Source organism: Sceloporus undulatus, chromosome 6 (assembly GCF_019175285.1).
Source record: "Sceloporus undulatus isolate JIND9_A2432 ecotype Alabama chromosome 6, SceUnd_v1.1, whole genome shotgun sequence".
NCBI lineage: Eukaryota > Metazoa > Chordata > Lepidosauria > Squamata > Phrynosomatidae > Sceloporus > Sceloporus undulatus.
The window spans coordinates 121,042,714-121,069,191 of record NC_056527.1 but is presented as its reverse complement, the minus strand read 5'-3'; the positions used below and the strand labels follow the sequence as shown (position 1 = coordinate 121,069,191).

General features: G+C 47.4%; 2 protein-coding genes across 3 annotated transcripts; one reads left to right on the top strand and one right to left on the bottom strand.

Annotated features, from left to right (window-relative positions):
• On the top strand, positions 1–14,393 carry ANXA4 (annexin A4). Of its 2 annotated transcripts, XM_042472094.1 has the most exons (14): positions 185–313; positions 2,717–2,818; positions 4,350–4,409; positions 5,285–5,372; positions 6,135–6,229; positions 7,426–7,539; positions 8,294–8,384; positions 8,815–8,894; positions 9,167–9,223; positions 9,953–10,046; positions 11,043–11,138; positions 11,959–12,017; positions 12,810–12,932; positions 13,301–13,632. In XM_042472094.1, the coding sequence occupies exons 3-14, from the start codon at positions 4,407–4,409 to the stop codon at positions 13,358–13,360; spliced, it is 960 nt and encodes a 319-aa protein (XP_042328028.1). In that variant the 5' UTR covers positions 185–313; positions 2,717–2,818; positions 4,350–4,406; the 3' UTR covers positions 13,361–13,632. The 2 variants fall into 2 exon arrangements, with proteins under 2 accessions (XP_042328027.1, XP_042328028.1); XM_042472093.1 differs by lacking the exon at positions 2,717–2,818 and having other exon boundaries at positions 1–313; positions 13,301–14,393.
• On the bottom strand, positions 14,338–26,389 carry TSR1 (TSR1 ribosome maturation factor). Its single transcript, XM_042472075.1, has 15 exons — positions 26,225–26,389; positions 25,348–25,451; positions 25,039–25,255; positions 24,200–24,334; positions 23,552–23,973; positions 23,274–23,433; positions 22,745–22,911; positions 22,234–22,430; positions 21,810–21,972; positions 21,329–21,439; positions 20,949–21,081; positions 16,235–16,351; positions 15,733–15,873; positions 14,751–14,825; positions 14,338–14,617 (listed from the first exon to the last, which is right to left on the bottom strand). The coding sequence occupies exons 1-15, from the start codon at positions 26,328–26,330 to the stop codon at positions 14,442–14,444; spliced, it is 2,424 nt and encodes an 807-aa protein (XP_042328009.1). The 5' UTR covers positions 26,331–26,389; the 3' UTR covers positions 14,338–14,441.
• Between the last annotated feature and the right edge of the window lie 89 nt (positions 26,390–26,478).

Sequence of the window (26,478 nt, the reverse complement as noted above, 5' to 3'; positions counted from 1 at the left end):
GGCCTCAGCTGTCCCTCTGGAGTTCCTGCATGGCTGGGGGGGGGTCTGTCCTGCCTGGGCTCCAGAGTCTTGCTGCGGTTGCTCTGGTTCCTCCTGGTTCCTGCTCTTGGGTTGCTCTAGTCTAGGGCCAGGCTCCTCCTTCTTGCCAGGGCAGCCAAGGGAGGCTGGGCATCATTCGGGGGAAGCCATAGATAGGGCCTCCTCCTCCTCCTCCTTCTCGAGTTCCAGGGCGGATCCGGGGCTGCGAGAACGAGAAGAACAGAGAGTGAAGCAGCGGAGGCCAAGGGCTGCAAAGACTAAAGGAGCCAAACAGGTGAGGCAGGTAGAGGGGCCAGGGGAGCCAGGCAGGCCAAAGGGGAGCCTCCAGGCCCCAGAGCTTCCCCTGGCCTCTGGGCATGTGCAGAGTGCCTTTCTCACCCTGACTTCCCTGACCTCCACTCCCCTTTTGTGCCTTTGGCTACCCTGAGGGTTTTCATGACAGGGAGAGGTGTTTTAGAGGGTGCCTTTTAACTTTGCTCTCTGTTTTTAATCTTCATTGCATCCTGTTTTAACTTGGGGGGGGAGTCCCCTTTTTTGAGGAGAAAGGCGGCATAAAAATGACTAACAAGGTCCCCAGGAGAGAGGGCAGGGCAGGGCCCCAGGGTCCGGCTGAGTCGCCCAGAGCAGCCCTTGGGCCTGGTCTTGCCTCCACAAGCCCTTCAGAGCTTCAACTGCTGGGGGGGGGGGTTGCCATAAAAGCTGCTGCTGTGCTTTTGCTCTGGGTCCGCTTTCCTGCTCTGCTTTGCTGTGTCTTTCGGTTCTGCAAGACTACACTCAATGGATGAACGCATGGCAAGGGAGTCTAGTGGAACTAGACTGATTTGGGCATGATTTCTTTCATGGATGACAGCCTGCTTCCTGAATATTTAAGCCTGCATGGCTGTAGTAGACACCGAGTCAAAGAGCCTGGCAATCCTGCTTACCAACGCTGGCCGTAAACATGCAAAGGAGAAGTTTGCATAGAGACATCCTGGCATCTGGACATGAAGATGCCACTCTGCCAGGTGGTTCTTTTGGGATCCCCCAAAACTAACCCTGTGAGCAGGTTCAGGATTATTACCTTTTGCAGAGCGTGCGACCAGTATGTCATACTGGGCCAGTGAGTCCAGTATCTCAGAGTTGAAGGATGACCACTGGACAGCCAGGCACTGGCCACTGGGGCGAAACTCAGGGCCAAGCTTTTTTAAATGCATGTTTAAATTGGCTGCTTATGTTTTAAAGGCAGGGGTTGCAAACCGGGAAAGTCGGCCCTCTCTATCCACAGATTAAGGCATCCACAGCTTGAAAATATTTTTAAATATATATGTAATTTCCAAAAAGCAAACTTTGGATTTTGCCATCTTATATAAAGGACACCATCTTACTACACACACCATGGCATTGAATGCAATCCAGACATTTTGGATATCCATGAGGATCTCCTGGAACCAAACCCCGGTGGATACCGAGGGCCCACTGGACTCCATTTCTGATTCAGTTTGGGGCCCTTCACCAGCTTCTTACTGGGAATCCTAAATACTGTTTCCGGTTGCAGATCCTTGTCAAGAAGGTGCTCTGCTAAATGGCTCTATGAGAGGCTGCACTGGAGCAAAGGAAGGACTCCTGCAAACCTCCAGATGTTGTTGGACTTGAAGTCTCATCAGCCTTATTCCAGCGTAGGCAATGGCAAGGAATGCTGGGAGTTGTAGTTCAACATATGGAAAGTCATGTCATCCCCATCCCCATTCTACAGCTCTCTAGCTGAGGACCCTGAGTGCATCACCTAACTACAAATCCCAGGGTGCCATGAGAACCTACTACACACCCTAAGTTGGCTTTTTTAAAGAAGTGTGACTAATGTACAGTTGTACACCCACTTTATTGCCCTGAAGGGTTTCCATTCTCACCTGCCAAGATGCTGGGAAAGATGGAGCCCTTCCCAGAAGTGGGAGCTTTGGGCAAAAGGCCGATCAGATGGATGCACACCAACGCGGATTCCCCTTGCGTCATCCTAGCAAAGACAACTGCTGCCTGGCCTTGGGTCAGTGCCAGATGTTGCAAACCTGTTAAAAGTCCATAACTGAAACGATGCCAATGATGGATGATGTGGCATTGCCCCCCCCCCCTGAGAATAAACCAGACCCACCACTGCATTTCTCTGCTGCAAGTAGCTGACAATCAGTGTGTTGCAAGAAACTGAAAGCTGTGCCAAGAGAAAAATGAGTGGGTCTTAAACTTGGATCCTAGTCCAGATGCTTTGGACTTCATCTCCCACAAGCCGCAGCCAACATGGAAGGTGATGAGGGATTCTGGGAGATGAAGTCCAATGCATCTGGAAGGCCAGAGGTTGAGAAACCATAGGTACAGTACACTTGTTTCTCTCTTCTCGTACCCTTTGTATTAAAAGATGGAAGTGAGACAGTGTATTATTATTGTTGTTGTTGTTGTTATGTAGTCACAGGTATAGTTGTATTATTATTATATTTATGTAGTCACAGGTGTAGTATCATTATTATTAATATTATTATATTTATGTAGCTGCAGATGTAGTTGTTATATTGTTGTTGTTGTTGTTGTTGTTGTTGTTATTTTAGGATGCCACAAGGCCTAGTGGGTTTTTTTTTTACAGGTTCAGGCTTTGTTTCATTGGGAAAGAGGAGTATCCCCTTTGTTTGGTGATAAGCTTTATTTCTTTCAGAGCTGGCTTCTTGGATACGGAATAAAACAGGCTAATAAATATTTCCAAACGGTGGAGCAAACAAGGACCAGTTGAGCAAGTCCAGCGCTTCTGTGGATCCAGGTGTAGAGAAGAGTTTGGCTGCTGAATCCAATTGCTGGCCCCAACCTGAGCAAACCCTTTGGCTTTACCTAAGCATTGGCTTACTTTTCCAGGGATGGTCTCAGTGGGTTTTCCAAAAACTGGCTCATTTCTGAGGGACGGTTCCTCCAATGGGTTGATGGCAGCAATTCTGGTAGCTTGCATAGCCCCTTTCCAGGCATAGAGGTGAAACATGGTCCCCAGATTTGCCAAGGTTTTGCAGAATAAGGCTCTCCAGATAAACCTAAGCCCTTGGACTGAGCCAGGAGGCAATATTATTGGGGTTTTTCTCCAGTGCCACAGCCTAAAAGCACAGGATAATAAACTTAAATAGTTGTGCTTGTTTGGAATATATAGAAATAACAAGAGGGGAATCCAGAACAGAAAGATAAGAACAAAAGGAGAGCCAGCGTGGCGTGATTTTAACTGCATTTTACTATAGTCACTGTTACATTCTAATTATGATGTGGATGTTTTAAGGAGGGAGGGGATAGTGGGGTTTATTTTATTGTATTAGATGGTTTTTTAGAGATGGAAACCACCTCGATATTGTTGAAGAGACAGGATAGAAATAACTATTATTATTATTATTATTATTATTATTATTAGTGGTGGTTTTGAGGGCCGTTCAAATGGGAAAATGGAAAACAGGAGTTTGCAAACTGTGGCCACATGCAGGCCCTTTTGTGCCCCAAAACCATGCAGAAAGCACTTCAAATGCATGAAGACATGTCAAAATATCCCCACAAGCACTCATACAGTCTCCAAACCCCTATGTTTCCTTCTAGCGGTCTTTCACAAAATGGCGACAGCAGCCTGACACCATTTTGAGAAGAACTGCAGAGGAAAACCGAGGGATTTGGGCTTGCTGGGAGGAAAGGGAGTCCCATAGTGGGTTAAGGGTTCGGGAACTGGCTCTTGTTCCCCCTCCAGTTGCCCACCTTTGATGCAAAATGTGTGAAACGTGCCTCTTGCGTGGCACCTTTTATCAAAGGCAAAGAGCCCAGCTACTGAAGTGAAACCTCCCTACAGACGTCTCCTGGAAATCTGGAGGAATAGGAATTGGAATGAATGACCCTTTTTCATTCCTGCCGCCCGGCTAATAGAAACCAGCCATTCACTGAGAGTTGCTGGCTTTATTTTTCCAAATGGGAGGAAGAACGGTCAACAAGACTTTCGTGTTGCAGTATCCTTTTCCACTGCGGTGACCCAGCGGAGCCCATGCAAAGCAGATGGAAAGGATAACAGATCATGATAATATTCTAATAAAATAAATTTAGATAATTATATATATTCTAATTTTTGGTTTTCCTAATATTCAGTTGTAATCCCGTAACTCTGGCCGCCTCCAATATATTGACCCTTTGTCCAAACTCCAATAAAGGCATTATAAGGAAGGAGCGGTTGGTGGTGCCATGCGATTTTTATCGCTTCCTTATAACAGATGTCCATTATTTGAAGTCTGTCAAATATTATCTAAAGCCTTGTCCTTTTCCTCCTCTTTTTATTGCAGAGAACGACCTGGTTGTTGCATTCAAGTCCCAGAAAAATTGAAGAGATCTCAATTGTCATGGTGAGTGATTTCTTTATCCCTTGCGAGGCAGGTACCATGCGGCGCCTGGCGTTCTCAGAGCCAAGTAAATGGGATCGGTGTTCTGTGATAAGCAACGATGCGGAGAGATAAAAACAGCAGGAAGAGTGCCTCTTATCGAGGGACATATTCTCTGGTCTTGCTGGGAAAGGGCTGGTCTGGTTCCAGCATTGATCATTTGGTAAAGGAGGGATCAAGGGTGAAAGCAAAGAAGAGAAATAATCCAGTTTGACACCGCTTTAACTACTGTGGATCCATGCTATGGAATTCTGGGAACTGTAGTTTTGTGAGCCGTTTAGCAACAAGCTACAATTCACAGAATCATCATCATCATCATCATCCTGGGAATTGCAGTTTGTTATAATGATATATATTATTATTATTATTATTATTATTATTATTATTATTATTTATATCCTGCTTCTCCAACGATCAAAGTGGATTAAAAATATCCATACAGCTCAATAATGTTTCATTATATCCCAAACCCTCCCATCCACAATAAAACACAATTCAGTTTTTGGACAGTTATTAAAACAATTATTTAAAAACAGGGCAAAGGCAGTTAGGGCACTTATTGAATGAATAGGTAGAAGGTTATTGGGAGTTCATCTTAATCAATAAAAATATAATTTAAGTTATAATAATAACAGTTAAAGTGATGTCAAATTGGATTATTTCTGCAGTGCAGATGCATCCTTAGCGATTGTTCGTTGCTTACGTTTGAAGTGAGGTTCAAACTTCCCTCCCCAGATATGAAGAAAGTCTATGTTATCTTGTTCCATGGTGAGCATCATTGGAAACTCTGGTGTTGTTGCATTTGCCGTGAGATTTCACCCCAAACTCTTTGCCTTTAGGCTGGAAACCGGGGAACCATTAGGGCTGCTTCCCACTTCAGCGCCGAGGAAGATGCTCAGAAACTCCGCAAAGCTATGAAAGGGCTGGGTGAGTCCCTTTTGCCCCTTTTTGCGATGCCAAATCTGTTCCACTCAATGGTCTCCCATGCTCTTGTCTCCAGGTTGAGGGATTTCAATGTTCTCGAACTCAAACCGCTGGTGCTTGAAACAAGACATTTATAGCTGCACTGAAGGGCATTGGCACACGATGAGCTCCAAGGGCCTTCCTTACTTTGCATACATTCACACATGAAAGATGTTCTATGCTGTTTTAGTATGTAGTGTGCATTTCAAGTATTTTAATTTAATATCTAGTTTAATTTAAAAACTTTAGTTTGCTCTGTATTAGAAATCTTTGGTATCCGCTGGGGTTTGGTTCCAGAACACGCTTTGAATACCAAAATCTGGGAATGCTCACATCCCGCTATTATACATTATTATACATGACGTTGGTGTAGCAAAATGCCATCCCTCATATAAAACGGCAAAATCAAGGTCTGCTTTTGGATTTATTTTCCTTTGAATATTTTCAAGCTGCGAATGGTTGAATTCATGAATGCAGAATCGGCATAAGGATGGCCAACTGTATTGCAATTCATATTGCTGACTGCTTTGAGTCCCATTTGGGAGAAAAGCAGGATATACATCAAATAAATAAATAAATGCTTGCAGGCAAAGAATTGAAGCTGTAAACTTGCCTTGTTCCAAGTCACAACATGGATCTCTCTCAGCTAATTCGTGTCCCTTGCTGTTTGGGAACTTTGGCTGCTTGAATGTCAGATAACTGGATTTCTTTTCTCTCTTGGATCAGGAACGGATGAAGATGCCATCATCGAAATTTTGGTCAACAGGAATCTGTCCCAAAGGCAGGAGATTAAGATGACCTACAAATCTACCATTGGCCGGGTGAGTGGCAATGAATATTTATTATTATTATTATTATTATTAATAATAATAATATAATGGATCAATATCTAGGCTTTTCTCCCCCAAATGGGGTTCAAGGCAGCTCACAGTCACAGAACTGGATTTAGACTTATGTTTTTGCTTTGTCCAATTCAGTATGAAAAGTCCCTGGATCTAAACCACTTGGAATTAAAATTGGAGATACTGTAGATGGATAGACTGGATTTAGACCTGTGTTTGAACTGGGACTTTGGGCAGCCAAGTCCAGGCAAGTGTTAAAACCCTTGGCGGTTCAAGTGTTAAAAACCTTTTTCCTTGGAGGTTGTTGTGCGGAGAGATGAACGAAAGGTTTGCAGCAACACCTCACAGACGGCAAATACACTCCATTAATAAATTATGAAAGCAAAGCATTGACCCATAGCTAGTGGCAGCATTACAAACTGGAGAAGGGGATGTTGGAGAATCTGCAGTGGAGTTCATTCTGAATTTTAAAGAACCAGTTTTAGGTTCAGGACTGTGGAGCGCTCCTTTAAATTCCCTATGATTTTGTGGCCAGGCCAGAAAATTATTTGTGTCATAGTTGTGTGCCTTCAAGTCATTTCTAATATCTTTAAACTGTAAGGCGAACCTGTCACAGGGTTTTCTTGGCAAGATTTGTTCAGAGGAGGTTTGCCATTGCCTTGCCCTGAGGCTGAGAGAGTGTGACCCAGTGGGTTTCATGGCTGAGTCTTTGGAGTCTCCAAAGTCATCGTCCAACACTCAGACCATTATGCTTGCATCATATAGTTTGTGCATTTTGGTTGGCCCAATATGGCTATTGCTACATTGTATATTTTGGACGTTATTGTACTAATGAACAATGATGTTAATAATTGACCGACTGGCTCAGCCTGAAGGCAATAATGTTCTTTCCTGATATAAACTGCCTTTCTTTTGAGAAGCCAGACATGATCCTTGATCTGTACTCTTTTGTCTTCTTTGGCTGATGCTCTCATAGCCAAGCGAGACAAATTCATAGGCCTGGCTGTTATATACCTTGCAGCATTTCCATCAAGGCAGGTTAAAGAGTTTCTCACTTAGTTTCACTGTCTGTGTTTTCTTATGGCTCACCTCTGCTGTGGCTGTGGGTCCATTTTCACGACAGACTCCATGCAGCCATTATGCGATATCTTCATCTTGCGTCTTCTTTCCAACAGGATCTCATCAATGATTTGAAATCTGAGCTGAGTGGGAAATTTGAGAAGGTGATCATTGGCCTAATGACCCCCATTACGCTGTACGATGTGGAGGAACTGAAGAGAGCCATGAAGGTCTGGAAAAGCTTTCGCAAAAGCCAAGGATGCGATGGGCTTGGCAGGATAATAAGAATAATCATTTCAGCAAAATCTTTGTTGGAAATGGAGTGGCATGCAACCATTAGGGCACCCATAATATACAACTGGGATATACAATGTACCTTATATACTTGACTATAAGTCGATCTCATGTATAAGTTGAGGGCAGGTTTTGGGGCCACAATTATGGATTTTGATATGAACCATGGATAAGTCAAGGGGAAAACTTAGGGGCATGTAACAAAAGGATGTAAAAGATAATGCAAAGTAAAATGATGCCAAAGAACTTAGAAAATTATGGCAGGCATAACTGTTTATGCTGGATGGATGAGAGAGTAGAGAGGGTCCATGCTTCTTTTTGGTGCTCCCTGGATGGACTAAGCTCTTGCCTTTTATCACTCTATTCAGAGAAAGGGGATGGCTTAATATATATATATATATATATATATATATATATATATATATATATAATTGACCCCAAAAAACCTGGGTCATGACTATTTACAGTAATGTACTGGTGAGCCTCCTCCCATCTGATCCTGCCTTATATTTGAGAACCTCATTGCAGGCCCTACTGCATGTCCCACCATCCTGCAACGGTGGGTACATAGTTCAGGGCCTTCTCTGTCTTAACCCCTAAAGATCGAGGCCATCTCCTGAAAGGCATGTCTGTGCTGGGATCTCTTTTTGGTAACCCCTTTCCCCCCTTATATTCCTTATTATTCCTAAGGGGGCTGGGACCGATGAGGGCTGCCTGATAGAAATCTTGGCTTCTCGCACCAATGAGGAGATACGCCGGATTAACGAAACCTACAAGCACCGTGAGTACAAAACGCATGCACCAGGTGTATGGCTCTCCATGTTTTCTTCCCAGACCCCTTCACCAAAAGAAATGCAGAATGCCCCGGTCCTAATAATGTGTCTGGGAAGGGGACAAATTGCCCCCATTTTGGGGCTCCCTTTGGGCTGTTTAGACTTTTATCAGTTGGAAGGTGCTTTAATTGTTCCGTTTGTCTTTAGATTATTTTTTTTTAACTTTGTGTGTTTTAAATTTTATATTTGTAATTATTTTTATATTTTTTACAATTTTTAATTGCACGATTTTAATTGTTGTTTTAATGTCTTTTATATACGTATGTTGTTAGCCACCGCCTTGGGCCCCACTTTGCTAGACTGTTAGAAATTGAGATTATTAGTATTAGCAATAGTGATTCTTAGTAGTAAATAGTAAATCTTCTGCTTTCCTGGCAGAGTATGGGACTACATTGGAGGAGGACATTGTGTCGGACACTTCCTCCATGCTCCGGAGGGTTCTGGTATCCCTTGCAACTGTAAGTAATGGGGACTTTTGCATTTCTGCAGACCAGATTACACCTGTTAGTATCCAAGTGTATTCACACAAGATAGTCTCTTCTCCCCTCATACTCCATGCTCCACGTAGATTCAAGTCTATGAAGGCTCATGCTCCCAGCTTCTTTCTTTCACTTAGTCTCAAAGGTGCTGCAAGATCCCTTGGCATCCTGATATTCCAGACTAACATTGCACTGCCTGAATTTTACTGATAGGAGTTAGATCAAGGCTTACATATGCTTTTCTTTACCAGGGCAACAGAGATGACAGCCAGTATGTCGACGATGCTCAAGCCCAGCAAGATGCTCAGGTCTGTAGCATCTTCTGCCACATAAATTGATGCTATTCTATGCTTTAGAAGGGGAAAAAAGAAATATCCTGGGAGAGGAGGAGAGCATCTCATATTGAATCTCCTTCTTTAGAGGACTTGGTTTGCTAGGCCAAGGATTTTTCTCTGGGTGCATTTATGCCATAGAAACAATGCAGTTTGACACCACTTTAAGTGGTGTATGTCCATCCTATGGAATCCTGGGAGCTGTAGTTTTACCAGCCTTCCCTGCCAAAGAGTGCTGGTGCCTCACTGAACTACAGATCCCAGGATTATGTAGGATGGAGCCGTGGCAGTTAAAGTGGCGGTCAAGCTTCATCATTTCTATGGCATTGATGCACTTTCTGTCTGCTGTGACTTAAACGAACATGGGATAACGTGAGTTCTCAACTGCAGCCCTGCAAAGGTTGTTGAACTGCAGCTCCCATCATTCCCAGCCAGCATAGGTGAGGACAAAGTGCTGATGGGCATTGCAGCTTCAAAGAAGATGGAAAGAGTCGCTGCCACTCACCCCCATTGACTTGTCCCTGCATATGTTCCACATGGAAATAAGCTCCTTATCTGGACTGGTTTGGAAGTAATAGCTGGGCTGTCATTTGGCTGTCAAGTCTGACTCTTTCTCCTCTTGCGTGTCCCGATTTGCTTGCTTTACCGGTCTGACCTTTCCAAAATGTATGCGTGATTGGTACTCTTCCCTTGTTTTATTTTTAGTGCCTTTATGAAGCCGGAGAGAACAGGTGGGGCACAGATGAGGGCCAGTTCATGACTGTCCTGTGTTCGAGAAACAGGAGCCATCTGTTGAGGGGTAAGATGGAGAACATGATTTGGATTATCCATATGGGACAACGGAGGGAAGCGTGTAGGTTGTAGGTCCCAAACTCCCAACAAAGCACCCGAACCCTCTCAGTATTTCTTTAGTTTAGGGGCCAAACATCTGAGTTCCAATTTTGGGGGGAAAGCTGGATATAAATATAATTATCATCATCTCCCCAAAGTCAGCTAAACTACTGCAAAAATGCACAAAATGTTGCGCTTTGCTTCCCACACCTCCCCAAATTAAAACAATCCAAAAAAAATAACGACCATCTGAAAATGGCCAAATATAAACTCACTTCTACTTTTCCCTTAGCTTTATTTTTGGCACCAGAGGGAACCACCTGGGGATAGAAACAGGGACAAATAGCCCTCCATTGGTACAGAAAGATGCTCTCTTAGGTCTTTGGGATATTTTTGGTATGAATAGGAAAGGACAGGGACCTTTCTCTAATGCCACATATATCTGAGTGCATACATACCAGTTGTATCTCCTTTGCCATGTTGCCATGTACTGAATTGCTATCAAGGCACAAAGGGAAGATTTGCAAGGGTCCAACCAACCCTGAGGGATAATATTCTCCTAGGTTTCCCTGTTAGAACCAATGTCATCATGATTTCTTTCTCCTGTATGGGAAGAAGCTATGATGTGACCCAAGAAGATTGCAACCCAAGCAAGGTTTATCTTCTGCCATAGCCATTTCCTTTCATATCCATTGAAAGGGGTCCTTTGGAGAGGAGTTTTTGCATCCTCTTAACTTTTGGGTGCCATCAATTTGTACAATAACAGATGGATGTGAAGATGAATTGGCTCTTGGGTGTTTTTTCTCTGCTCTGCTGTGACTTCTTTGCCTTTTCTTCCAAGAGCCTTCCAGACACATGGAAATTGCTACCTGCCAAACGCTTCTATTTTTAAACTTGGTTTTCTTTTTTTAAAAAGAGATTGCAAGTTTAAAAAGCAACAACAAATTCTCTTTCTCTTTGACAGTGTTCGACGAATACAGGAAAATAGCTGACAAGGACATTACGGAGAGCATTAAATCTGAGATGTCGGGAGACCTTGAGGACGCCTTGCTAGCCATAGGTGGGTCTCTTTCTGAACTGAAAAAGGGAAATAGTGCATGTCTCCTCTGGTTAATTGATCTTTCATGGTACTTTTTCTGTTACTGATTTTGAGCAGAGAGCTGTAGAAATGCTTTGTGGTGGTTCTCTTGGCTTGTCATAATTTCATCTCACCCAATTTTTGTTTTCCAAAGCAGAGAAAGAATCAAAATGAATAAAAAATACAGTATCATTATCTCAGTTGTAAAAGATGAATAGTTTGATGTTTACGTGCATTGGTTTTATATGCTCTTTTAACTGTGTCATGTGTTTAATTTGTTGTTGTTCCCCGCCTCAATCCAAAGGGAGAGGCAGGTAAGAAATATATTCATCATCACCAGCATTATTTTAAAAACATCCTTCGTTTTGGTGCACTTTTTTCCCTAGAGAATCATGCTTCTAGAAGTTTCTGGGAAGCATGTGGACATGCTCTCAAAACAAACCAAGCATTGAGATTTAGAGAAATTGGACATAGGTCCACCCACATTTCAAGCTGTGTCCAGACCCTTGAATTTCAGTGAACCATGCAGTGGAATCCAGGGGTTTGAAATTAACTATGCAATTGGGGTATAACCTGGTATGAGAACGGCCGGCTGACCCAAATGATATGTGAAAGGGAAAGGGTTTGTTAAGTTATTTTTTGCTACACATATCCTGTAGGGCAAGTGGGATCTACACAGAATTATGCTTAGCTCATCATGCAATCTTCTTGCATGGGAGATGATAGCTTTTGATCATGAACTTGTTTGGTTATAGCTGTCATCCTTTTCCTTTGCTAATTCTGCCTCATTTTGTCCCTACAGTTAAATGCATACGAAGTAAGACTGCCTACTTTGCCGAAAGGCTGTACAAATCCATGAAGGTAAAGGGGGGGAAAAGAATATGTGAATGTGCCTGCAGTCTTCTTTAAAATGCAATGCAATGCGCTTATGTGTCTGCAATTGTGTGCCTTCACTTCTGACTTAGGCGACCCTAAAGCAACCTTAGCTTAAGGTTTGCTTGGCAGGCTTTGTTCAGAGGAGGTTTACCATTGCCTATCTCTGATGCTGAGAGCATAGGACTTGCCCATGGTCACCCAGGGGATTGAAACCCTCATCTCCAGAGTCATGGTCCAATACTCAAACCACTACACCACATTGGCTCCTTATATGCAATTAGTTTTAACAATGGCAGTAAAGAGCAATTAGGGGAAAGAGGCTGGCCAAGTTCCTATCTTCCATAGGGGAACTTAGGCATGCATAAGACACAACATGGTTTCTGAATTCTGTGGAGGGCATGAACAACTATAGCATCTATAGTTCAATGACAAAGAGTTCCTACCAAAGGCTCTTGGTTCAGTCTCTGCCATTGGCAAGTGCATCTGCAAAACCTTCTCTACTGCAGTCATTGTCAGCATACAGTCCTTGGATAGATGGAGTCTGGCTTTGTGTAAAATAGTGGCTCACCATTCTTGGTCGTCCAAGGTACCAGCTCCCAGAATTGCTGGTTGGTAAGGATTTGAGGTGATGAGGTCCAAAACCTCCAGAGGTTGAGAGCCACTCAAACAAAACAGCCTCCCTTTATTCAAGAGGGAAAGATGGTTAAAACTATTTTAGGTCCTAAGTGTGGTTGTGTCTCAATACCTTTATTTTCTCTCCTCCACCTCCTCCCTCAGGGTTTGGGGACAGATGACGACACTCTCATTCGAGTGATGGTTTCTCGCTGCGAGATTGACATGATAGACATTAAGGCGGAGTTCAAGCGGATGTATGGGAATTCCCTCTACTCCTTCATTAAGGTGAGCTTGCATTCTTACCTTTTTTTCCTTTGTGGGATTTCAGTGTGCCATTGGGAGAGCTCAACGCGACCCATTTCCAGTATTCCTCACAACTGACTATTCTTGTTAGGCCTGATGGGCATTGCAGTCCATTAACACCTGGAGAGCTGAACCTTGCCCACTTGGGACCAAAGCAGGCAATACAAGCTGCTTGAGCCAGTCTCTGTTCTTTTACGTAGGAGTTCAGCTGGAGAATTTCCTGGAGGAACACACCCAAATAATTCAGAGGCTAAAACCACTGAGTATTATGGCAACCAGACTGTAACTCTCCCTGTTCTTTGTGAATTAAAACTATAAATCCTAATGGGTCCTTTGCATTTCTCTTTCAGGGAGACACCTCAGGAGACTACAGGAAAGCCCTGCTCCACCTCTGCGGTGGGGAAGACTAACCCTTCTGGGGCACCTTGCCTTTTCTACAGCCAAGTCGGCGCTTCCGACTCTGTCTGTAGGCGACATCCAAGCAGCCTCAGCTTGTCGCAGTTATGCTTCAATTGATGCAAAGAATGTTACTATTGTATTATGCAGACACTGATTTTTGCCTGCTAGACTAGCTATGCAAACGCATGTGGAACTGATTAATTGCAGCTTGGTAACAGGTGTTAATATGTGATGTATGGTGAATGAATGGTAGAAATCCTCCTTAAAATGTTTATGTTGTGCATTCTGCCTTCTTCAGTCTCTTCTGCAGAAAGGCAGAACATGAACTTGAGAAGCTTGTGTTTTTTAAAAGTTACGTTCCTTCTGCCAGTCCTTGACCCTCACAAATAGCAAGATAAATTGGTGAGGACAATTTAGATCAGGTGAGGACAATTTCAACAGCTCTGGGGGCCACACATTAGGATAAAAGACCCAAAGCAGAAGTCCAAATTCCTGTTCTGGAAAAGAAAGTATTTATGATACTTGCACACTTTTTAATGCTGCTCCTGGAGTTTTCTAGGAGATGCAATTAAGGCTGGTCCAGAGCATGTGGATGGATAAGAGCTGCAAAAATAATGCTTAGGATAACCTCTTTTTCCACCCCTGCCCTTGATCTAACAGGTGGGTCATCACTGCTCTCAAACTAAATACAGCCTAAGTAGATTAAATAAATCTGAATTGCTGAGTGAGCAAAAGTTAGGAGCCATAAAGGCAGTAATCTTAAGGAACTGCAGGGGATGAGAATGTATGGTGCTTTCAAAGAGTGGAGATGTGCTGCTCCTTTTAACCCAGGTTGCAAGTGACTGTGGCAAGGCTGATGTGAAGGTTTATTTCCTCTTCAGAACAGCCAACTCACTCCGGGAAAAAGTAAGCCCAAGTTTACCTCTTCTCCAGGGCTTCTTGGAGTCAAGACTGCCAAGAACTCAATAAATAACCCAGAAGACATAAGCAGCTCTTGGAAAGAATACTTCTCTTTTGCAATAAATACAAATGAACCAAGCCAAATGCAAGATTAGTCAAACGTTTTTTTGGATGGATGGTCCTTGCCAGATGTTAGACCATTTCTTCCTCCTCTTGCAATGACAGGGGGCTTCTGCTCCTCCGGCGTGGCTCTGGCACATAAGGATCATATGTCCATTTGGGGAAGACCCGCTTGTAGAGGGTCATTAGGACAGTGTCCTGGGACTTCAGCTGCCCATCAAACTGACATTTCATGTGGCCATGGGTACCTGGCAGTAAGGAGGAAACAGCCATCTTGAAACACAATGGAGAGGCCTGGTGGTGCACCTAACTGAAAATGCAAACCCACCTCCTGAGTCCACCTGCCCACCCAACCCATCCCCCAGGGCCTGGCCCACTTACCCAGAGGCTCCTTGATGTGTCCTCGCCGCCCCCACTTTGTCCGAAGCTCCACTGGCTTGAACCACAACACATCCTCTGTAAGATGAGAACAAACAGGATTTGCCAACTTGTATATTATATGCCCTGCTTTCCACTGCTGCGGTCCTCCAGACCTTGCATGTTCACATATGGCCCTGATTTGTCCTTGGCTGGCAGACTGCATATGAATGCCAACAGCCTCCAAGGAACATCTATGATACAACCTCCGTATCTGTGGGAATGGTACCTGCCATTTCATTAACCTACATCCGAAATAATATGGTCTCTCTAGGCAACTGGAGATCCTCCAGTGTGACTCATAGTCAACGTCTGCCTGAAATATAGGGTTCGCTCTTGTCCATGATTTTAACATCTGAGGTAAGTCTGGGGAATGTATCTCACATCAATACAGGCGTTATGTTGTATATTATAAATTATAATTCTATTATAAATTTAAAGCACACTTGTTTGCTACAACTGGGACTCAAAGCGGCTTACAAAGATTAATACAGACACATAGAGGTGAAAACATACAAAAAGCTACTGTTAAATTATAAAAGCAGGTACAGCTAAGAAGGAACCCTGCCCAAAAAACTGAAAAGCCATTGTCAAGAGAAAGCAATACTGGATTAGATGGACCAAGGGTCCAATGCAACACAAGGGCTGTATCTACATTCCTTGACAAAAAATCCCAGCTAACCTCCAGACAGAGCCTGGAAACAACTCTGGTCTGAAACCCTCAGAAGCCACGATTGCCAATCAGAATGGACAATATTGGGCTAGAAGGACTACAATGGTCTCACTCAAGATTATAAGGCAGCTTCCCTAGGTTTGTGTCCTTTCAGAGCAATACAAGGTCATTCTGGCCTCTGCAATCTGCTGACCAAATGGGACTGTGGAAGCAGCCATGCTCAGCATTCCTCCAGGCTGCACCCTACAAAAGACTCTTCCTTTGGCCCCGTACCTCTGTTGAAGAACATGTAGCGCACAACAGCCATCTTCCGGTGGATCTTGAAAGGGTGACCGCTGAGCACAACCCGCTTGATGACCAGCCTGTTGGGGTCTACGCTGAGCAGGGAGCCGGTGGCCAGGAGGCTGTGCACTCCTGAAAAGAAATCCCTGTCAAGCGTGATCCTAAATGGGCAATTGGACTCATCCCAATGTTACAGGGTTTGTTTTAGTAAGTTGAATCAAGGTTTCCCCCTCCATCCTTCTGACTGCAAACCCCTGTATTTACAAGTCACTTTCCCACTGCTCAGAGGGGTCTGAACCTACCCCAGCATTCAAATCATTACACCACATTAGGTCTCAATGGTTTGTTACTGTAGTTCTGTGCTTTCAAGTCTGACTTATTGTGAACCTCTCATAGGATTATTAATTTTTTGCAAATTTTATTCAGAGGTTTGTCACTAAGGCCTCACAAAGACACAGCAAAGAGCAAGCGGCCTCCCCCAGCCCAAACTCACCATCACTCTCCTGTTTGAACAGCAACACAGAAGCTGGTGGGAAGGTGATGGGAGCATAGACAGTGGCCACTGTGGCCATGTCTGCACGCAGAAACTGCTCCAGCTTGTGCTTATCTCCTGAGGGAGAGAAGGTGCTGTTTTTAAAATCATATTGCTTTCATTTTGGAAAGACTTCTGTCCCTTATTTATCTACATGAACAGATCTGGGACTGCCCTTGCATTCATATTGGGAGGGAGGAAAATGCACATTTGGGCACGCACCAGGTCTTATGTGAATCCTGATCTTCTGGAATGCTCAACCCACTTCACCATGCTGATTCTAAACAATAGGGGTTTCTTGGCAAGATTTACTCAAAGAGAGGTTTTGCTGTTACCTTCATCTGAAAGAGTGTGACTTGCTCAAGGTCACCTAAAGGGTTTCCACGGCTTGGTAAGGATTCAAACCCTGGTCTACTCAAGTCAGGTTCCAACACTGAAACCATTACAGCACACTTAAGCTGGATCCCACAGCCACACAACTTAATGTGTGATGGGCACAAGGACCTTGAGCTCATCAACTATGTGACAGCCAAACCCACCAAGTCAAATATGTGTGTGGGAGAGGGTACTGTGTGGGCACACTTGTGGATCACCTGGCTGCACTACTGACTTTCCCTACAGAACCTGCAAGAAATGGTACGTTAGTACTTACCTGAGAGACGTCCCTTTCCAGCAGAGAAGGTCCGGGCATCCTGATGTTGGGTTGCTCCGCCTGCTAAGGCTCCTGGAGGCAGGACAAAAATTCAAACAGAGGCCTGGGGCCCGGGCCCGCCTCCATGGGCGGAGCGACCCCCAGAGAACTCAGTCAGTGACCAGCCCAGCGACTGGTAAATCTTGAAATGCATTGGAGACCAGACTTGGCATCTAGAAGGCAGAGGCCTGAAGCTCAGCGGAAGAGAAAGAAGGAGAAACAGTGTGTCCCGACCCTGACCCTTAGGCGTCTGCAGGTAGACAGGGTGGGAAGGATGCCCGGACCTTCTCTGCTGGAAAGGGACGTCTCTCAGGTAAGTACTAACGTACCATTTCCCAGCAGAGAAGGGTGCCGAACATCCTGATGTTGGGATTTACAAAAGCTCTGACCCAACCAGGGAGGGGCCTGCTGATGCCTTGGTGGAGTCGGGCACTACTTGTTGAAGAACCCTGCGGCCAAAGGCCGCCTCAGCCGACTGGAATTTGTCGAGCTTGTAGTGTCTGGCAAACGTGGAGGGAGTTTTCCAGGTAGCAGCTCGGCAGATCTCTGCCAGGGGTGCGTTAGTGGAGAAAGCAGCCGAGGTGGATGCACTTCTGGTGGAATGTGCCAAGATGCCGTCTGGCGGGGGTAGGTTCATGGCCTTGTAGCATTCGAGGATGCAAAGCTTGATCCATCTTGACAGCGTCGATGATGATACCTTTTTGCCCTTGGATCGCGGTTGGAAGGAGACGAAAAGTGATTCTGACTTTCTGAAGGCCGCAGTCCTCTTGAGGTATATTTTTATGGCTCTGCGCACGTCCAAGGTATGCCAGGCCCTGTCCAACTCACCGGTCGGACGAGGACAGAAAGTGGGCAAGACGATGTCCTGGGATGAGTGGAAAATCGAATTAACCTTGGGGATGAAGGTCGGATCTGGCCTCAATACAACGGAATCAGGTCTAATGATGCAGAGCTCTTTCCTCACCGACAACGCTCCGATCTCTGATACTCTGCGGGCCGATGTGAGCGCTGTCAGGATGAGCGTCTTGAGGGTGAGGAACTTGAGAGACGCCTCCCTCAGCGGCTCGAATGGCTGCACCGTCAGGGCTAGAAGAATCTTGTGTAGGTCCCAAGATGGGAATCGGTGTCTTGCCGGGGGTGCCCTGTTGGAAACTCCCTTGAGTAATCTCCTAATGTGAGGATGGTGTGATATCGCAGCGGCCTGTTCGTGTGGCAGTATCGAAGTGATTGCTGCCACCTGTCTCTTTATTGTGTTGGGCCGGAGGCCCTGGCCAAAGCCGTCTTGGAGAAATTGGAGAATTGTAGCAACAGAGACTTGAATGAAGTCCTTCTTTTTTCTCTTACACCATCTCTTAAACGCCCTGAAGGTGTACTCATAGATCTTCATGGTGGATGGACGCCTCGATGCCAGGATGGACTCGATCACTTCAGAGGAGTAGCCGTAGCTGGTTAGCATGTCCCTCTCAATTTCCACGCGTGAAGCTGAAGCCAGGCGGGATCTGGGTGATGTATCTGACCCTGAGCCAGTAGGTCTGGTCTGGCTGGAAGGGGCAGACTCTGTATGGACTGGCTGAGAATCTCCGAGAACCAGGGGCGTCTCGGCCAGGCCGGAGCTATGAGGATGATCTCCGATTTCGTCGTTCGAATTTTGGACAGAAGGCGTGACAGCAGCGGAACTGGAGGGAAGGCGTATAGGAGGCCCTCTGGCCAGCTGCAGTTTAGGGCGTCGAAGTTTTCTGCCCTCTGGGTCTTGAACCTTGAGAAGAACCTGGGAGTCTTGGCGTTGGCCGGAGACGCGAACAGGTCCAGGATCGGGAGGCCCATCATCTCTATTATGGACTGGAAGACTTCCGGGGAAGGCTCCACTCTCCCTGGTCTATGTCGGTCCGACTCAGCCAATCTGCTGCGGTGTTGAGCTGCCCCTGCAGGTGTTCGGCCTCTAGGGACAACAGATTGGCCTCTGCCCATGATAGCAGGGACTGGGCTTCCGTCATGAGAGACCTTGATCTTGTGCCGCCTTGACGGATTATGTGCGCTTTGGCGGTGATGTTGTCTGTACGCACGAGGACTGACTTGTGACGGATTGACTGGCTGAAGGCCTGGAGGGCTAGGCGGACCGCTCGGAGTTCTAGCCAATTGATGCTGTGAGATCGTTCCTCCGGGCTCCACCGTCCCTGGGCCAGGTGGGGTCCGCAGTGTGCCCCCCAGCCCCGAAGGCTGGCATCCGTGGTGATCAGGACTTTTTCGGCCGTCCAAATGGGTCGACCCTTGAAGACTGTTTGGGCTATCCACCACCTGAGGGACTGGCGAACGCTGTTGGGCACCAATATCTTGGAATGGCTCTTCAGCGCAATGGCCTTCTGGTGTGGCAGAAGAAGCCACTGGAGGGGTCTGGCGTGGAATCTCGCCCAAGGCAGGCACTCGATCGCTGCGATCATCAGACCCTGTAGGTGAGCGAGTAACCGGAGACTGGTACGAGAAGATCGTAGCACCTGCAGTGTTGACCTCCGGATGGACAGGATCCGGTCGGGTGGGAGGCGGACCGTCCCCGACTTTGTGTCTATTAGGGCTCCTAGGTGGATGATCATTTGACTGGGGTGAATGGAGCTCTTGTCCAGATTGACCAGGAAGCCGTGGTCTTCCAGGGACTTGCGTATGGTGGTGGTGTCCCGGATGGCTTGAGACCTTGACGGGGCCCTGATCAGGAGGTCGTCCAGGTAAGGGTGAACATGGAGACGTTGAGTCCTCCAGTGGGCCGCGTGGCCAAGATGGCGGCCCCCATCTTGGCCCACGTGGTCTCCGCCCCGATGGCCAACCGCGCGACCGCTGGCGTCGGCCGGGTGCCAGGTGTTGGGCCCTCCCAGCCCGAACCACCCCTGGTGGGCGAGAGGAACCCAAGGGAACCCCCATTGGGGAGGGAAGGGGCCGTTTGCGCTGCCCAGGGGCTCGGCCGCTGGGCCTCCGGCTGCGGAGGGGCCCTGGATGAAAGGGCCCGGCCATCCAAGGAAGGGGGGAGGGAGCGGAGGAGCAAAGGGGCCGGCGCCCCAGCCTTGCGCTGCGCCGGGCTGGCCCCGCGGAGCGCCGCCGTCGCTCTCTCTGGGGGGGAGCGCAGAGATGTCTGCGGTCCCCGGCTCCCTGGGGAGGCCCCAGGGAGCAACGCCGGGCAGGGGGGGTTGGCTTACCTCTTCCCCTGGCGTCCGACGCGGTGGTGGTAGGGGCTCACCAGCCTCCAACCCTGGCCGGGTCAGCTGTGGTGCCCTGGGCCCTGCAGCGGGCCGTGAGGGATCTCCCTCCGCCCAGTGCGGCCCGGCTCCCACTTGTCCTCCTCCATCCGAGGCAAGAGCCTCTGGGCGTGCTTCCGGCAAAGCCGGGGCTTGCCCGGGCTGAGTGGGAGCCCGCTCGCCCGCTGGCCTGGCCTCTTCCTCGCTGGCCATGGGGAAAGGAGAAGGCAGACCTCTGTTTGAATTTTTGTCCTGCCTCCAGGAGCCTTAGCAGGCGGAGCAACCCAACATCAGGATGCTCGGCACCCTTCTCTGCTGGGAAATCACAACCCCTTAAACAACGATGCTAGAACAGTGTAGTCCAAGAAACCCCCAGAAGTGGAAAGCTGGAAGAGTGCAGGAGGTCCTCTTTCACAAACTGGGTGCCCTGTCCCTGGAGCTGTAGATCTTTTAAGGAAAGCTGATGCCAAAAATGCTAGGCAAGACTAATGGGGATGGAAAAGGCAATACCTTTAAGGGCTCACATTGTCCCCATTCCCTTTTGCTGCAGGGACAGAAAAGAAGCTGCCTCACACCAAGTCCATACTGACAACTGGACCCATATCTCTGTCCCCTCACATCTCACAGAGAAGACCTGGTTCAGCCCGGATACATAGATTTCTGCCACCAGGAAGATGTCCACAAAAGCACACACTCATGTCAACTGCAGGGGCCTCAACTCTTCTCTCAGGGTTCGAGACCAAAAAAGAAACCCCTCTCCCACCTGTACTATGTTGTGAGTAGAGAGGGGAGGCCCGGAAGCGACGGAACCCACAGTGGATGATGACTTCCTCCTTGGACCGGATGGGATCACTGTAAGCAGAATGGCGTCTCACCAGGAAGTTTAACACAGACATCTGTAGGCCACAAAGTGAAAGGGTGAGGTGCAGCCTTTTGCCAGGAGCATTTTGAAGCCAGGCTGGGCCCAAATTGACATCCTTGCTGCAGGATGTGGGAGCCCAGATCACCAGAGGATCATCCATAGACACTGAATAGGTCCTGACATTATGGTGAAAAGCAACTGCAGGTGTACTGAGAGAACAGGGCTGCCAAGCTGCTTTTTGCCACACAAAGCACAGGGCAGCACATCACCCTTGGACTCACCTTCTGTTCATACGGTAGCAACGTGAAGAACACCAGTGGACCCCCTTGTTGGAAACTCTCCATGACAGAGATGGGGACATGGTCAATGTGAAGCGTGACGTACCATCCCACCTGTGAAAAGGCAGGAAGAGGGGTTGAAACGAAGAGGCCTTGGCACCCCCTAGACACAGGCAGCAGATGCCATCAGCATCATGCTAACAGAAACGCTGGATACAGGTGACAGGAAGAGGTGATCTCTCCCCAGTGATGTACTTAAAAGAGATTAGAAAATAGTTCCTAATTATTTGGGGCCTATTCAGTCCAGTAGTGGTGGTTTACCAATTTAGGTGTTCCTTCTAATTTTGTTTTCCAAATTCAGGGCACTGGAGCTGTGAAGGGAACTTGGGGGGGGGGGTATAAAAAGGGGGTGTGGGGCCTCACTCCTGGTCTACGGGGAATGACTGATCCCAAAAGGGAAACAAAGACACCAGCTAGGCCTTACCTCAGCTCCCTCGCCCTCTTCTCTCTCCAGTTGCCGGAAGATGTGCTTCCTCGTCTGGGAGAAATCTTGGAACTGGAAGATCCGGGCATAGTCCCTGGGCAGGTTCTCTTTAGGGTCCCATGGAGATGTCCGGAAGCTTTTCAGTCCTCTGTACTTTTGGAACCTGTTGGTCAGAAGGGGTCAGCTCTCAAGCTCAGGATTCTGCAGCCTTGGCTTTCTGATGTCACTCACACCCAACTCAGGGCCTCCTGTTCCTATTACCCTAATCTCACAAATCACCCACAGCAGCAGGGCTACATTCCCACCACAAAGCCAAACAGGCTAATCTGGGAGGAAGTAGATCAGAGGAAGCCCCCACTGCAGTGGATGGATGCCATCAAGAAAGCCAACTCGGTACCCATTTCTCACAGCCTTCGGTTCTTACCGGATCCGGGCAGCCACATCCCGAGGGGTGTCCACCTCGTCTGGAAACATCTCCTGCTGCCGTTCCTGCTTGTACTTCTCCAGCATTGCCTCGTCTTCCTCCATCTTCTCATCCTCTTGATCAACCTCTGGAAGTGTTATGGTATCACATTCTTCTTCCTCAGTGATTTCTTCCTCTTCCTCACTGCTGCTCCCATCCTGGCACATGAAAAAAATAGCCCATGTGGGGTTTGGTGAGACTAGAAGAGAATTACTGAACAGCACCAATGCTGCAGGGACTTAAACTAACATGAAGACCTGCAGATGATGAGATGGAACTTTTATATCAAGAGGGGGGGGGGGGGGGAGACACAAAAAAAAAGGTAATCTGAGCAAACAGCAAGTCAAGACTGGCTGGACACATAACTATAGAAAATCTTCTTATCTCTCTGCCTTCCATTCTTTTGCTGGTGGAGGAAGTGGGCTTTTTTAACTAAAGAAATTGGAAACAGTGCTGATCCCCCCAACATTACCTGGGAGACAGCCTCTTCCATAAGATCATTGCCTTCATCCTCTTCATCTTCTTCCTCCTCTTCACTGTCGTTTTTCCATTCTTCGTCATTAAGGATCCAGGCGGCCTGGTAGGCAGATGTGCCTTTGGGGACCCTCTTGGATGTTTTCTTGCTCTGCTCAAGCGACTCTGTGAACATGTGCAGAAGAGGAGTTACTTGGCACCACACACACCCTACCAAAACCCTAAAATGGAGTTTGTCTAGCCAGAACAACATTACAATCCGCTCTGCCTCCAAGCACCAATGAAATGGAGCTAACGTATGACAGAGTGCATGGCTGGCATCCAATCTTACAAAGATGAATATTCCAAAACTCAAGTTTCTAAACTAAGAATGGGTGCTTCCTGAAAGGAAGGGGGATCTTTACTTAGATCAGAACCAGCTAAAAGCCAATCCAAGTCTCCTCTTCCTCTCCTTGCTGAAAATGGAGAGTAAACAAAATGGCTGGCCCTGGCAGGGAGAAGAGACAAAGCCGTTCTCAGCAACTGACCTTCCGCCTCCTTCAGCTCTTCCTCTGTGGGCCAGGTCTGCTCTCCATCCATGGGATCAGGAACTACTTCTGACTGCAGCAACTCCTGCTTGCTCGGGTCAGCCTTGCTCAACACCTTCACATCCTCCTCCATTTCATCTACTGCACTGACCATCTCATCCTAAGCACCAAGAGAGGGTTACTCAAACAGTGGGGGGAAAACAGCAGCCATCCCACACTAGCACTCCCCCCCCCCCCGCCTTTCTTTTAAGCTTACCCCACCAGGCTACAGGACCCACCTGCTCCCCCATCCTCCTTGGTGCTGCTTTGGCGACACGGGGGTTCAGCACAAAGGGCTCCCTGGGGGCATCCATCTGACTCATCTGGAAGTCCCCATGTCCCACGATGTGCACCAAGCTGTTCACGTTTAGACGTTGCCCTCTCACATAGCCAGACACCTTCAGGGTCCCCACCAAGGCACTGTCTGAGCTGGGCACAAATTCGGCAGCCTCCGCCAGTAGGTGGGGGCGCCGCTCCCTGAAGGCCAAGTGGCGCTGCTTCTGGCTGGCGAGGTGTTGGAGGAGCAGCGCCGACTCCTGCTCCGTGTTGAGGGGAAAGAGTTTGGCTTCAGGGAATCTCTTCTCAATGGCTTTGCTCAGCTTTTTCCGGCACTCCATTTGCTTCTTCAGTGGCTGGCCAGCAAGACCCTGAACAGCAAGGCCTGCAGGGGACAAACAACTGGTTGTGTCTCAATGGAGAAACTGGCCCTAAGAAGCTAAGGAGAATAAGAATAACTCCACCGCTGGACCAAGACAGGACTGGCTGTGCATGATGCCAGCATACAAACTGCAAAAATATAGCAGCACAGACGAAGACCACTAGTTTTCCTTCAAGACATCCTGTATCCCTTACAAGGGATGGTATAAAAGCTGGAAGGTGACACTCACCATAGCTAGGGAGCCCCTGGGCAAAGATGCAGGAGAGGCGGTGATCCCCAGCAGCGTCCCAGCCTTCCAGAGGATCCAGCACAAAGAGGAGTGTATCAGCAACCTTGGCAAGGTCCAGCACAGTATGGAGGTTCCCTGGATGACAAGAATGGTGTGTATAACCAAAGGTGAAAATCCAAAAGCTTGGAAAAATCTGCAGGCTTAGAAAAATGAGTGGTGTAAGAAAGGGACAAAATCTCTGTATGTAGGAAAGAAAAAAATTAGCATGCCTGGCAACTGACATTCTTTTAAGAATCCCTGCAGACTGATTTTAAAATTGTAATCCCATGAAGGAGGCCATAAAAATATTTTCAGGTCAAATGCATTGTACTATTTTCAAGAATAAAACCATCTTTCTTTTCCGCACCTGAGACACCCAAAACACACTGCTGAAATAATCCGGTTTGAGACTGCTTTAACTGCCCTGGCTCAATGCCAGGGAAATCTGGGAAATGGAGTTTTGTGAGACATTTAGCCTTCTTTGTCAGAGAGCTCTGGTACCACAATAACTACATTTTCCAGGATTCCTTAGCACTGAGCCAGGACAGTTAAAGCGATCTCAAACCAGATTACCTCTGCAGTATGTTTTGGACCAAAGCCTACTTTTCCACATCTTGAGACTTTGTCTCTTTCCTGCACCACATTCAACTGATGTTTCCAATCATCTTCACTCTTGGAAGAATCAGCACCAACTATGATACGAAAAGCGAATAAAAGTTACTTTGAAATGAATGGCATGGAGCGGGATGCAGCTGACCATGCTAGAAGAGCAGAGCCCATGCGCAAAAGAGCACCCTTACCTGTGTCGGCCACCACAAAACGCCACCGTAGCTTGAATCGCGGGCAGAGCAAGGCAAAGCCTGGTGGGCCCACCTCAGTTTGGCATACAACGGATGCTCCATCGCTCTGGAACAACTTCAAGGCATGTTGGGTGATGATGTTTTTGTGCAGCGGCACCACCAACACCAGGTGCGGCGGCCCATCCTTGCGGCCCAGGTTCCGCTTCTCTTCCAGCACCTGCGACCAAAGAGCAAAGCGTGACTCCCTCTCGCCTCACTTTGCGGCATCGGGAAGGTGAAGAGTGTCCATCTTGCTCTTTGCCGACTCACCGCTTCCCTGCGCTGCTGCCGGAGCTGCCAGGCGCGGTTCTTGCGGTCCAACTTGGCCAAGTTGCGGCGCTGCTGCTGGCTGAGTGTCTTTGCAGGGATCCTGCCTGGGAAGCAGGAAAGCAAGCTTTTAGAGACATCTATATGTGATATTTTATGAATGTTATAATGTCGTTTGTGGTTTTAGGTTGTGCGCCTGTTTTGGATTGTTGTTTTCTCTCATTTGTAAAGCGCGATGTAAAGCCTATGGCGCTATATAAATAAATGTAACAATAATAATAATAATCTACACTGTTGCTGTTATTTGTTAAGGAAGACATCCTCTGAGGTTGCCTCCATACTGCAGGACTAATGCAGTTTGAGACAGCTTTTAACTGCCATGGCTCAATATTGTGGAATTCTGGGAACTGTAGTTTGTTGTGGCAGCAGAGTTCTCTAATAGAGAAGACTTGGGTCCAAAAAACCCACTGCGGAAATAATCCAGTTTGAGACTGCTTTAACTGCCAGCGATAGAGAAACCTGTTTCTGCAGTGTGTTTGGGACCTTAATGTCGCATAAAACTCCAATGCCCAGAATCCCCTAGTAGCACACAGCACTAGCTTAGCAGCAAGTACCAATATCTCTGAGAATTTCTGGGGTTGAAGCCCATAGACACCAAACGACCACCGACCTCAGCATCCTTACAGTCAGAGCCCGCCTTGGACCAGGGACTCTGGGAGAGCTGGGTTCGAGGCCTCACCGGGTGACACTCTCTCAGCCTCTTTCCGACCAAAACGCCTCGAAGGCACCCAGGAACCATTATTATCAGCCAATTTACACCCAAGGAGGAATAATTGCCCAATGTAATTAGCATAAATCTGCATAAGCCACGCCCCCTCACCGCCCTGCCTCCTGGCGTTGTTCCCTCGGTGCTTCCCGGCCTTGTGAGGCTTATTCTGCTGCTTCAAGGCCCCCGGTCGGTGCCCTCCGCCAGCCTCCTTCGCCATGCTCTCCACAGCAGTGCACTACCGTTCCTCCCTTCTTCCGGTTCCACGCCGGAAGTACAGCACGGTATGCTTGCAACCATAGAGAGTACGAAAGGGCCACTCTAGACTGGGCTGTCATCTCTATGCTCGCTCAAGCTTTGTTTTGGAC